Raw genomic sequence first — 14859 nt, 5'->3', positions numbered from 1 at the left:
TCCTAGTGGCGCTCGAATCAAACTGTTCGAAAGAATCGATTCTCGCGCTACTAAAACGTCATCACAATGGCCCGGAATTTCCTCCTCGCTAGATTTGGCGCATGCGCACATCGAAAAAGAATGCGGACTTCGCAGCTCTCCCAATATTAAACTGTTTGATGGCCATAATTCGATAAATCATGTCGAAAGCACCATCTCAGCCCGGTTCTTCGGGTGCCGCTGCCAACCTGGGACCTTCATCGTCCTCCTCCTGCTCCTCACCCTCGGCAGGTGGCACGACGTCCCCTGCTAACGTGCTGCACGCACAGCCCGAGAAACCCCAGCACTACACGTACGTAACGAAACACCTTTACACCCACCTGATTACACATGCAAATCACATATTTCATGCATCGCTAATTTTACACGCCTCTGATGGGTATTTGTGGGCTCTTATGAGCGGGATGAGGAGTTGTGGTTTATGGCCTAACGTTAGTAGTGTGACCGTATGCATGCATGATGTTTTGACGGATACACTTGAGCATCCTGGAAAGAGGTCTGGTGATTTGTTATTAAACACAATAAAGAAGGCAGGCTATACAGTGCTTATATGTCTGATATGTTTTGGATAGTGAAATTGTGGTTAACGTTACATCCAATCTTTTGATCTCCGCTTCATATAACGGATGAAGCTCCACACAACTTGAGTTCCCACAATTTATGACAAATGAATTTGCCTGATTTTGTCATACATTTTTTAAAGTCATTTATTACTGCAAAGTGGTTAAAGAAAACTGAGCAAAGTGAAAAATTTAGTTGGTTATATTCTTTTAAATATTTTATTAACATTTAAAGAATTTATTAAAGGGTTAGTTCACCCAAAAATGATTTTTTTGTCATTAATTACTCACCCTCATGTTGTTCCACACATGTAAGACCTTAGTTCATCTTCAGAACACAAATTAAGTTATTTTTGATGAAATTTGAGTGGTTTCTGATCCCCAAGAGGTCCAGGTCCAGAAAAGTAGTGAAAGAGTCATTCTACGAAACGGGTGCCATTTGGGTCCACAACGTTTGATCAGATGCATAAGGCCCAAAAAATGTCCCAAAGTGTGTTTCCAAAGCTTAAAGTTATTAATTCAAGTTTTCTTGTTAACATGATATATGATAAAATGCTTTTTTTTGAAGATTATCATACTATTTTTAATCATTTTTCATTAGTACATAGCCAATTTCACATGTCTGTGTTGATCAACATGATATTTGCATCTAAAATATCACCAAATAAGTTATATATTTTTTTCAAACACTAAAAGTTATATATTTTTTTCAAACTCTAAAAATCACATTCTGTTGGGTAAAATATTTGTTTTTTGGTAGGGTTCCCTTTTAGGCATTGCAAATTAGCATTGCAAGGGCTAAATATCATGTTATTTTGGGTCGCTTCAACTCGCAGACATGTGGCAACAGTGTAAAAGTAGCCCAATTCAACAGGAAAAACCACAGACTTGGCAACACTGTTTGGTTCACTCACTCACTCATTACTCACTATCTCTTTCACTCACTATCTGTTTAATGAATAATGTTACAACCAGCAGATCATATAGAGAAACACTTTGTCCATACCACCCCGACACATTAGTTACCACCCCGTCAAAGGGTAATTTTGTTAAAAGTTTATGGAAAGAAAATGAAATATTACATAAATTAAAGGTGCCGAAGAACATGTTTTCAAAAGATGTAATATAAGTCTTAAGTGTCCCCTGAATGTGTCTGTGAAGTTTCAGCTCAAAATACCCCATAGATTTTTTTTATTGATTTTTTTTTTTTTTAACTGCCTATCATAAATGCGCCGATTCAGGGTACCCGGCCCCTTTAAATCTCGTGCTCCACACCCCAAGAGCTCGCGCTTGCCTTAAACACCATAAACAAAGTTCTCAAAGCTAATATAACCCTCAAAATGGATCTTTACAAAGTGTTCATCATGCAACATGTCTAATTGCGTAAGTACAGTATTTATTTGGATGTTTACATTTGATTCTGAATGAGTTTGAGGCTATGCTCTGTGGCTAAAGCTAACATTACACACTGTTGGAGAGATTTATAAAGAATGAAGTTGTGTTTATGAATTATACAGAATGCAAGTGTTTAAAAAATGAAAATAACAACAGTCTTGTCTCCGTGAATACAGTAATAAACAATGGTAACTTTAATCACATTTAACAGTACATTAGCAACATGCTAACAAAACTTTTAGAAAGACAATTTACAAATATAAATAAAAATATCATGTAATCATGGATCATCTCAGTTATTATTGCTCCATCTGCCATTTTTCACTATTGTTCTTGCTTACTTACCTAGTCTGATGATTCAGCTGTGCACATCCAGACATTCTGCCCTTGTGTAATGCCTTGAACATGGGCTGGCATATGCAAATATTGGGGCGTATACCCCGACTGTTACGTAACAGTCGGTGTTATGTTGAGATTCGCCTGTTCCTCGGAGGTCTTTTAAACAAATGAGATTTATATAAGAAGGAGGAAACAATGGAGTTTGAGACTCACTGTATGTCATTTCCAGGTACTGAACTCTTGTTATTCAACTATGCCGAGGTAAATTCAAATTTTGAATCTAGGGCACCTTTAATGTTGAATGATGTTCTTGCTGTGTGGACTAAACAGATAAATGTAACTTTATTTGTGTTTTTTAAGTGAATTCATTTTTTCAGTACAAACAATGAGGCCATTGAAATGTCAAATTCAATGGTTTCCAAAAAAGGGACATTTTACTATTAGGAAGACATTAGATTTTAAAAATCCATTTCTTGTTTTACTACTCTAATGGCAATGGCATACATATTGTCTGTGACGGGGTGGTACGAGAATGGCTTCATTGCCTGAATAAAAAGGGTAATATTAATAAAGATTTTTTTGCCTGAGGTGGGAAAATGTTTTTTGGAGGATTAACATATATTTCAAGTTGTAGGTTTGTTTAAAAAAAAGTTTGTTCTTAATGAAAATTGCAAAGTGGAAATGGCACTTGTTTCGTAGAATGACTCAAAGACATCGTTAAAATTGACTACAGTGGTTCAATCTTAATGTTATGAAGCGACGAATACTTTTTATGTGCAAAAACAAAATAAAAATGACTTTTTTCAAGAATTTCTTCTCTTCCCTGTTAGTCTCCTATGCTGTTTACATTGTAAGTCCAGGTACATTGCCATGCAGTGTTTTGTTAGTTCAGATTGTATCTACACCCCTTTAATCCGCCCTCACTCTTCACCTTCATTTTTTATATTATACTTCCCCTCTTTCTCTGTTTAAGGTATCTGAAGGAGTTTAGGACGGAGCAGTGTCCTCTATTCGTGCAGCACAAGTGCACTCAGCACAGGCCCTTCACCTGCTTCCACTGGCACTTCTTGAACCAGAGACGGCGGAGGCCGATTCGCAGACGTGATGGAACTTTTAATTACAGCCCTGATGTGTACTGCGTTAAATACGACGAGGGCACAGGGACTTGTCCCGATGGAGATGAGTAAGAACCAGCAGATACTCCTTTTTTTAAGCTACAATGTCTGAATTAATGTTGATATCTGTTTTTGTTTATTTATTGCCAGGTGTCCGTTTTTGCACCGAACAGCCGGAGACACAGAGAGGCGGTATCACCTGCGGTACTATAAGACTGGTTCCTGTATCCACGAGACTGATGGGAAGGGCCACTGCAGTAAGAACGGCCCTCACTGTGCCTTTGCTCACGGCTCCCATGACCTCCGTAGCCCAGTCTATGACATCAGGTGGGGAGTTGACATTTGAAGCAGTAGTTCATCTGAATATGAAAATTGTCAACATTTATTCACCATATCATTACAAAACCTGTCTGTGAAACACAAAAAAAAGAGTTCTTTTTAATTGTATTGCATCTATTATTTATTATAATAATACTCGCCATGTATTTTTGGGATCGATAAGATTTTTTTCATATTTTTGAAAGACGTCTCTTATGCTCACCAAGAATGCATTTATTTGATCAAAAGTACAGTAAAAACGAATATTATTACAAGCTAAAGTAATTTTGAAATGATATTTATTTCTTTGATGGCAAATCTGAATTTTCACGGTCATTACTTCAGTGTCACATGATCCTTTAGAAATCATTTTAATATGCTGATTTAGGGCTCAAGAAACATTTCTTTTTATGTTGAAAACAGTTGTGCTGCTTAATATTTTTGTGGAAACTGATTTTTTTTTTTTCTTTGAATAGAGAGTTCAAAAATCTTTTAACATTATTAATATCTTTACTGTCACTTTTGATTAATTTAATGCATCCTTGTTGAATAAAAGTATTAATTTTGGATCTTTTCCTTGGTTTAATTTCTTGTTCAGAGAGGTTCAGGTGTTAGAAGCACAAGCTGCTACTGGATTGGTTGAGGGAACATCTGGAGAAGGGCAGTCTGGAGTTGTGGCCAGCACTGCACTCATAGAAAAAATCCTGAGTGAAGATCCACGCTGGCAAGGTGAAATCAGCCGCTATACATGCATACATAAATACACTCGACTTGAAATGAACTAAAATGTCACACTACAATAATGCCATTCTTCATGTTGTTCTTTGTTCATTTCTCTTCATGCAGACAACAGTTTTGTGCTCTCCCATTACAAGACTGAGCTTTGCAAAAAACCTCCTCGGCTGTGCCGTCAGGGCTATGCATGTCCCTATTATCACAACAGCAAAGACCGCAGACGGAGCCCTCATAAGCACAAATACAGGTCTGAACAACAAAAACTTCACTGTATAGAAAACCTAAAGGGATAAAAAAAAAAATTGGCAGTATTTACTCACGGTCATGTTATCGCAAACAAATATGCTGTTTTCAGGGGATACAAACTGATCATTTTTACAGATAATTTCCATACAACAACGGTTCATGGTGACGAAAAAGGACAAAAAAATGTTTTATGGTATATTCCGAGTGCTCTAAAGTGATAGCTTTTTGTAAAGAAGAAAAACTAAATTTAAGCCGTTATTCACTGATATTTCTATATTTATGATTTTATTAATTATTAGCTTCTCACACATTTACTTGTAGGGAAGAGGATTAGGGCCAAGCAATAATAAAAAAATAAAACCATCTCGAGATTAAAGTTGTTAAATTTCAAAAAAAAAAAAAAAACTTGTTACATTTTGAGAAGAAACTTGTTAAAATAACGAGAACAAATTCATTAAATTATGAGAAAAACGTAATTAAATTCCAAGAAAAGTCGAGATAAAATGTTGAGAATAAACTCATTAAATTTCGAGAAAAAAGTCGTTAAATTACGAGAACAAATTCGTTAAATTACGGCTTTTTTCTCTTAATTTAATGACTTTATTCTCATAATTTAATGACTTTATTCTCAACATTTTATTTAGACTTTTTTCTCGTAATTTAATGAATTTATTCTCAACATTTTATCTCGAATTTTCTCGAAATTTAACAAAATTTTTCTCATAATTTAACGAATTTGTTCTCGTAATTTAATGACTTTTTTTTTGTAATTTAATGAGTTTATTCTCAACATTTTATCTCAACATTTTTCTCGAAATTTTTTAAAGAGTTTATTCTCAACATTTTATCCCGACTTTTTTCTGGAAATTTAACAATTTTTTTTCTCGTAATTTAACAACTTTAATCTCGAGATGGTTTTATTTTATTATTATTGCTTGGCCCTAATCCTCTTCCGTACACTTGCAGTTTGAAAACCCTGAACCATTCCTTTAAAAAGTAATGACAAATCAGATCGCTATATGTGCAATTCCATTTTAATTAACTGCTTTCCTGCTCTGTAGGATGGTGGCAGACATCTTCCATGCTAATAGTAGTTAATGGTATTATGTGCGTGTTTGTTCTTGAAGAGCCCTGCCGTGTCCCTCAGTGAAGCACAGTGATGAGTGGGGGGACCCCAGTAAATGTGAAAGCGGAGAAAGCTGCCCGTACTGCCACACGCGGACAGAACAGCAGTTCCATCCGGAGGTATTTCACACTCAATCTAATGGAGCTGGACTCTGTTTAACATCACCATTTACAGCAAGAACAAGGACATTTATGTTCTTGAGCGCTTATGAACCTGATCTAATAAAACTGTGCCTATTTGATTATGCTGTGCTGGTGATGCTCATTAAGGTTGCTATTTTGTTTGGCCCTTTAGCTTAAGGGGCTCATTTTTTGTTTGTTTTGTTGATTAGTTGTTTTACTGCAGCTCATATTTGTGCTCTTCTTTTTCTAAATGATATGATTTTAGACCTTGGCAAGCAATAAAATAGGCAGAAAAAAGCCTTTACAGGACCACATACAGGGGTCAGAAAGTTACAGACTCCTAGAGCTGCACGATTCTGGATAAATTGAGAATCACGATTTTTTTGTTGTTGTTGTTTGTTTGTTTAAAATAGAGATCACAATTCTCCCATGATTCTGAATACACAACTAAACAATACAGTATATAAAAAAAAACTAAATGTAGTTTTTTTTTTTTTTTTAAATTGGTTTGAGTGAATGATTCAGTGTGAGTCATTTGAAAACAGTGACTCACATAAAGACTTCACTTGTTTCATTACTGGATGAATCATCATTTTTGAATGAATCTTCTGAATGAATTGATGAAGGATTCAGTGACGAATAAAAAATTTAAGTCACTTGTCACCACCTACTGGTGTAACGATGTAATGATACAAGTGTAAAAAAGGTGATTTTGATCGCTACCGCAGACATCCAAACTATAAACTTTATTCCAGTACTTCTGTGATATTATAAATTATAGCAAAGACTGTTTGTGAAGCTGGTTCATATCTATACATGATGAAAACTTGCTCTCTCTGGGTCAGCAGCATCACGAATGCAGATTTGAATGTTCGCTGTGATCGTACGGATCGTAAGGTTTAATAGACACAGGAAAATCATTGATGTGTGTTTGAATCAAGATCGTGATCCTTTAATGATTGATTGTAATGCTCTAACTCTTAGTTTCTGTAAATGATAAGAAGTACCTAAAAAATAAATAAATAAATAAATAAATACAATTTATGGAGCTCCGCACATCACTTGCTGGAAAAATGTAATAATTTGTTCCCACAACTTAATACATGAGCACATTTTACTCATTCGTTCCCTCGTTTTACTAAATTGTGGCCACATTGTAATAATTCATTCCTTTTTTTTGTTTTTTTTAGTTCAGTCAAAACGAGGGAACACATTTTTAATTTGTGGCCACAATTAACAAATTAGTAAATCATGGCCACAACTTAATAAAATAAGAGAACAAATTTTTAATTTGTGGCCACAGTATATATTTTTGTCCACATGTCATGTGCAGAGCTCCATAATAAACATAAAAATAGTCATTTTAGGATTTCAGAAGTTTTAGAAGACTGGGGTTCCCACTCTTTTTAGCTAACAAATTTTGCATGATTCTTCCAGTCACTTGTGATTTCCTGTATTTTTTTCAAATATTTGTAATCACAATTTCTACTCATTAAATATTTTAGAGCTTGACATATACAAAAAGATTATGGCGTTTTAAACAGTTGTTAAGGGGGTAAGTTAAATCTGAAATATCTTGATTTTTAGTTGTTTTCGCTTATTTTAATGCTTTTATCTAATTCATTTTAAATCATTTTAAGTTAACTTGAGGCCTCTTTGGATGTTTGCTGAGGCCCCCTTGTTGAGAATCATGGTTATACACTATAGTAGAGAGGAAACCACCCTAGTAACACCCTGATATTTTTTTGGTGCTTTTTAATAAGCAAGCACCACTAGCATTTTCTTATTTTCCTAATAATTAACGTTTTCCTCCACAGATCTACAAATCCACCAAATGCAACGACATTCAGCAAAGTGGACACTGTCCCAGAGGGCCGTTCTGTGCTTTTGCCCATTTAGAAAGTAAGGTTACATTTTAGAAAATTACCATGTGATAAAACACGATTTACACTATACATTGTAATGGATGTTTTATATTTATTGTAAATGTGAATGTTTGATGATGGTGTGAATTATTGATTTTGTTTTGTGATTGTCGTTTCCGTTTGCTTCTCAGAAGTAAGCATCAGTGATGAGCAGCTGTCTGCACAATGCAGTTCACCTCCTCTTGCAACTTCCTGCCCCTCTACCTTAGAAGACTTCAGCCAGAGTGGCCTGAGTGCAACCACAGAAGAAGGGCTGCTGGGAAGGGTTCTGTTTGAGGAGTCCTCCAGTCTTGATGCCTGTCTAGGAGGAGAGGGGGGTTATGGGAAAGCCCCTGGGTTTGAGAGGGAAGACCAGGTGAAGCAATAACACCTTCTTAATTCTTTTATTTGAAGACATTGATATTCTTGGGACAAACTGACATGGAAAACTTAAGAATTTTATAATTATGATTTCCAGGCCAGGAAAAGTCCCAGTCATACTACAATTTCCAAAGTTAAAGTTTTTTGCTGTGCTCTGCAATATTTAACTGGCTAAAATGTTCAAAAAATTGGGGTTGTAAGATTGTTTTTGAAAAAAGTATCTAATTCTCACCAAGACTTCATTTGGTCAAAAATACAAAAAGACACCTGGCAATAATTTTAAAATATAATTTATTCCTGTGATGGAAAAGCTGAATTTTCAACATCATTACTCCAGTCTTCAGTGTCACATGATCCTTCAGAAATCATTCTAATATGCTGATCTGCTGCTCAAGAAACATTTCTTATTATCATCAATGTTGAAAACAATGTGGAAACACTGTCTTTACTGTCACTTTTGATCAATTTAATGCATTGTTTAATAAAAGTATTAATTTCTTTAAAAAAAAAAAAAGAAAGAAAGGAAAGGAAAGAAAGAAAAAAAATACCGACCCCAAACCATTGAACGGTAGTGTAGCTCTTTTTAAAGTAAAACCTAAAGTATGTCTGTTTGTCCTTTTGTTGACATTTGAGTGAATTCTAAGGATTGATACTTCACAAACAAATGGAAATATCCTGCAGAAATCTCCATAAAAGGAAAAACAAGTTTTTATTTGTTTTATTATAACATAATTTCCATATCTTTCATATAGGCCAAATATAGAAGTTTTTCAATGGAACATCGCAGCAGAGACATGTCCTCCATGCACAGCAAACAGGTATTGGACACATTGATTCAAAACAGACATTAATGAAAATTACAAATAGGCCAAGAACTTTTGGTATTATTCCATGTAATCTGTTTTCAGGATTTGTTGGTGTTTCTGCCTGTCGGCAGTCCTCTCAGTATGTCCTCCAGCGTACCTTCCAGCCTGGCAGCCACTCCACCCAGCCCTGCACCCCCCGGCCCCTCATCAGGCATGAACGCCAACGCTCTTCCTTTCTACCCTACAAGTGACACAGTGGAGTCTGTAGTGGGTGAGTGATTGGTCAGGGAGATAGTATACCCTAAAATTAAATTAATTGTTATTAAATATTAAAGGTACACTATGTAACTGTGGGCCCTCTAGCCATATTAAAAAAAAACAACAAAAAAAACATGCATTTTGCAGAAGAACATTGTTTTGGTTGTGCTTCAGGATGAATATCCTTTTTAATATGATAAATGAAAATTTATCATGAAGATAGAATGAAAATAGTTGGTGTTACAGGGCTTGAATTTCAGCTTGGGATCGAGCATATTTGCATAGTTTTACTCATTCCTGCAGATAAGCCACCTCTCAGCACTAAATTGAGTTCTTTTTCACTGCTTATATATATATATATATATATATATATAGTATATATATATATATATATATATATATATATATATATATATATATATATATATATATATATATATATATATATATATATATATATATATATATATATATATATATATATATATATATATATATATATATATATATATATATATATATATATATATATATATATATATATATATATATATATATAGTATATATATCAGGGGCGTTTCCTCCAAGTAGGCAAGGGAGGCAGTGCCTCCTCAAAAAAATAGGATGAGAAAATAATCCATATTACATATAAAACAACACAAATATTACAAATTATGACATTAAAAAGAGCGCAAGTCACGTGTATTTCTGAAGGAACACAGCCCAACAGCGACACCCGCAGGTAAAGTTACACAGAGGAGTCATGCCTCCCTTTCCTCTCATAGGAATCTATAGAAAATCATCAGAACCCCGGCGTGCGGTGGGTTTTGTGGGGGGTAATTGAGAATAAATGGGGGAAAGTCACGTGAGAGGAGGCAATGTCTCCATCGCGCTATGATTAGATGTAATTGGTTATGATTGGATATGATTGGTTTGTGCGATAAATCCCGCCTCTCGTTGATGTGAGGTTTGACTGAACAAATGATGGCGTCAATCGGAAGACTAATCGAAAAGTAAGTAAACCGATCACCCAGTTAGATATATCACTACTTTGTTACGTCAAAATCAAACTTGAAATGGACTGAAAGCATGATTACTGCGGGGTTTTTTAGTGCAATCAGCTTGGTGAAATTAAAAATGCAATTCGTGTCTGTGACAGACGGTGTTAATGGAGCATGACTGACGATCCAAAATATTCTACGTTGACAATTAAAAAGAAAAACCGCAATAAACAAATAAAATAAATTGTTTAAATTATTATTGCCTTTAGTTATTATTTTGGAATGAATGTAGAAATTCTTAAAACACTTGAAGCTTGATGAGATTGACTTGGTTTTGAAAAATAGAACATTACATTGTTAATGTAAAATTACAAAATAGAGTTGTATTTGGTTTCTATTCTTTTTTTTCTTTTTTTTGATGTACTGTAAAGTAATGTTCATTTAACAAGTAAGATTTGTCAACTTCAAGAGTAATGCACATGAATTTACAATGATTCATAAAAAAAATGTGCCTCCTCGTTTCAGAGCACCACTGCACGCCACTGATATATATATATATATATACACACAAAATAATGTCAAAATGCTGCTCTTGGCAAGTATTCATTTAAACACAGTCAGTTATGTTTTAAGTGAACGTAAACAGTTGAGAAAGAAAACGTATGCGTAACAGTATAATGGATCCGTGCGTCAGGTCTTAAAGTAACAGCAGGTATATTATATTTGCCAAATTATGAGATAATATTAAAAATATCTATGGCAGTTTTTCTCCATGGTATCCATGTCAAAATTGGGGCCAGTGAAAATGCTGAGTGGCTAGTAACTTTGGAAAACCGAAAAGTTCATGTCAATCCCTGGTTGTAGGTTATGTACAAAAGTATACCTTGAGCTTTATTATTGAGTAGAATGACTTATGACTTAGAATGTTCTGTATGTTTAAAACTGCATATATTTCTCCTCCTCACTAGAATCTGCCCTGGATGATCTGGACCTGAATGACTTTGGAGTATCAGCTCTTGAGAAAAGTCTGGAGAGTTCAGCTCTACCCAGCATGGGCCTCATGTTGGGTTGGTGAAGACGTTATAGTCTTATCAAATAAAGATGATAGCATTGCTACTTCAAAAATTCAGCTTTGACGTCCATCTTCAATTCTGTTTTTGTTATCTTTTTCCACAGGAGGCAGTCAGTTACAGAGTTCAGCACCTGTCAACATCCCTGGCTCCCTAAGTAGCCCCTCCTCTTTCAGATCACCCTCACCTTCTCCACCAATCAGAGCTCACCATTCTCCATTCCTCTCAGCGCAGTTGCCACAACCCAGCCAGTCAGAGAGTAGCTTTTTGGGGACCTCTCATGGTTCTTTAGGTTTGTGTTATTTTTATTGATTTTTAAGCTGACTGGGTTAATGATGTGTTGAACTGTGTATTTTCAACACTAAATCATCAGCTTTTTTGCAAGGCTCTTGCTTGGGATCAGAACGAGTTTAGACCTCCTGTGACATATCTAGGTCAACGTTCTTGTTTACAAAGGCAGTGAGAGTATATAGCAGTCAAATGTAGCATTAAATTATCAGTTGTCTTTTTAAAACAAAGCAGGTTATTTTTTTCATGGTAATGAACTAGATAGACAATGCAGTGAATCCAGTCAAACGTGATTTTGTTTTGTTTTTGTAGGTTTAAATGGCATGAACAGCAGTATTTGGGAACATTTTCCGACAGGCCAAAGCTCGCCAGGTACCCCCCCTGCCCTGCTCTCCACAGGGAGCATGTACGCCGAAGCGTCACGTCTCAAACAGGAAGTGGAGGAGGCACACAGGGTGCTGAAACACTGGGACCACAGCTGGAGACAGATGGCTCAGGTCAGACTCCATCTGTGTGTGTGTGTGTGTTTCACACTTTTATGGCGTTTTATTTATTTTTTTTCCCCCATGACCTCATTTTCCACCTTTTTTCTGATTCTGAGAAATAATCAGAATGATTACTGTACCTTTAAGACCACATGGAAGTGATGATTTGCTATCCTGTTCGCATGTAAAAATTACCTACATTTTCAGGCTGTTGTTCATCAGGATAGGCCAATTTTGTGAATACAAATTAAGTGCTAGGCTGTAATATGTAAAAGCACTCATGATTGTGATGACAAGATTTCTGAAGTCTTTTCTGTTAACTGCCACAGTCATTGGCCGTCTTAAAATCAGATGCAGAGGAAGCTCGTCACTTGGCGGGGCAGCTGGGTATGGAGGCGGAGCGAGCGCGGCAGGCTGAAGTGGAGGCGCAGCAGCAAGCAGCTCTCCTGGAGGAGGCGCTAGAGAGCCTAAGGCATGCAGAAAACCCACATCTACAGCTTCACCAGCTACAGTTACTCCACAGACTTCCACTCAGCTCCATCTGCAGCCTGCAGGCACAGATCTGCTCCTGCTTACGCACTGTAGAACAGGTAATTCACACACCCGCTACCTGACAACTGATGAATCTTTATCCAATAAAGATTTTTATCCAAAAATCAAATGAAGAAAAAAATAATTGTTTTGCATTAAGAAATTGAAGCTTTTATACTAATTACTTATTTAATATAAAAGTATTATTATTTTAGATAATGGTAACACTTGACAATAAGGTCTTTATTAACAGCATTTATTAACCATTGTTAATATTAGTTCAAAAAATCTTAATATTCATGTTAGTTCACAGTGTGTAGCATACAACTTTTTGCTAACATACAACTTTTGACCTTAAAAATGTTAATATTAACATTAACTTACATTAATAAATGCTGTAGAAGTATTTTTCATTGTTAGTTCCTGTTAACTAATGTTAACAAATGAAACCTTATTTAACCAAGTGTTAAGTGTTTAACATATATTATATTATATTATTTAAAATACTAGTACAAATTAATTAAATAAATACATAATAAATATAATATATTATTTAAAATGCATTAAGCTAGTTTTTGTAGTCTGTTTTAATTTTAGGGTGATTTTAATTTGCAAATATCATTTCTTTTTTTTCTGAACAACAAATATTACCATCAAATTGGCTTGCAATTGAGCTTTACATTTTATATGTAAATCAAATATTTTTATGGTAATAAAAGGTGGAAATGTTTCATTGCCATAAAAAATAGGATTTTTTTTTCCTCTTTTGATTCTGGTAATATATGACCTGGGCATTTCTTGAAAAAATGAACCCAAAAATGAAAATTCTTTCATTAATTGCCCTCATGTCTTTCCACACCCGTAAGACCTTCGTTTGTCTTTGGAACACAAATTAAGATATTTTTGATGAAATCCGCAAGGTATATGACTTCTCCATAGACAGTAATTTACCACTTTCAAGGTCCATTAAAATAGTCCATGTGACTGCAGTGGTTCAACCTTAATATCTTCTCTTCTGTGTCATTCTCATACGCTGTTTATGTTCAGCGCTACCAGGTTCTACGTGAGAACGCCGGCTCAGTATTGGCAGACACTGTTCATGTGAGCAGCACAATGCTTGCATGTGATGTTGACACAGGAGCCGGCCAATAATAAGTCTGTGTTCTGACATAGAACATGGAAGCGCTGAACGTAAACGGCATATGAGAATGACACAAAAGAATAAAGTCGTTATTTTTGTTTCGTTTTTGTGCACAAAAAGTATTCTAGTCGCTTCATAACATTAAGGTTGAACCACTGCAGTCACGTGGACTATTTTAAAGATGTCTTTAGTACCTTTCTGGACCCTGAAAGTGGTGATTATATTGCTGTCTAAGTAGGAGTCAGATACCTCTTGGATTTCATCAAAAATATCTTAATTTTTGGTCCGAAGACGAACGAAGGTGGTTGATGGTGAGAAATTAATGACTGAATTTGCATTTTTGGGTGAACTAACCCTTTAAGGTTCACCAGTAATTTGATGTACAAGCAGAGCTCAATTAGATTAACAATAAGGCATGTTGGATCGTGTTTTAATCTGTCTTCTCTCTCTGCCTCGTTCTTTCTTTCAGGCTGTGTTCAGGAAGCAGAGATTATATTGTCTATCTTGCAATGAGATGGGATCAGTGACGTTGCCATGCCAACATGGCCTGCACTGCGAACAATGTGCAGCCTCGACAGAATGCCCGCTGTGCACCGAACACCAGTAGAGCATGAATATCCCGCAGTCACAAACTCAGACATAATCCTAAAACTATAATCCAGACACTAGCCATAAACCCTGACCCCTCACATGTTCTCCATTTAAATCTAGGGTTAAATGTATCCTACAAAGCCCAAATCTAAAAGAAATGAAACCACCTCAGCCTTATCTTGGCTAAAAGCTGAGACTTAATTGAGAAATATGATTTTGTTTGATGCATATTGACCATATCAATAAGACATGCCCTGGCATATCCTTTACACTAGCATGCAAGCAGTCCTAAACCTCAGTGGGACCATTTTATTCCTCCAAAAGAAAGAAAATTACTAGGAAAAACTATGACATACATGATCAGTTTGATATTTTCATGTTTATTGTGGGGACAAAACATCACATATA

General features: G+C 35.5%; 1 protein-coding gene across 1 annotated transcript; it reads left to right on the top strand.

Moving 5' to 3' along the window:
* The first annotated feature begins 19 nt into the window (after positions 1-19).
* Positions 20-14853, top strand: unk (unk zinc finger). The gene is made up of 15 exons (XM_067368591.1): positions 20-331; positions 3307-3516; positions 3599-3775; positions 4365-4495; positions 4613-4748; positions 5875-5992; positions 7813-7897; positions 8052-8275; positions 9033-9098; positions 9189-9357; positions 11314-11412; positions 11522-11707; positions 12016-12200; positions 12518-12778; positions 14330-14853. The coding sequence occupies exons 1-15, from the start codon at positions 180-182 to the stop codon at positions 14465-14467; spliced, it is 2337 nt and encodes a 778-aa protein (XP_067224692.1). The 5' UTR covers positions 20-179; the 3' UTR covers positions 14468-14853.
* Positions 14854-14859: the final 6 nt, after the last annotated feature.

The sequence above is a fragment of the Chanodichthys erythropterus genome, chromosome 19 (genome assembly GCF_024489055.1).
Source record: "Chanodichthys erythropterus isolate Z2021 chromosome 19, ASM2448905v1, whole genome shotgun sequence".
In the NCBI taxonomy this organism is placed as follows: domain Eukaryota; kingdom Metazoa; phylum Chordata; class Actinopteri; order Cypriniformes; family Xenocyprididae; genus Chanodichthys; species Chanodichthys erythropterus.
Note: the sequence above shows the minus strand (reverse complement) of the source record. Positions and strands in the feature narration are given on the sequence as shown.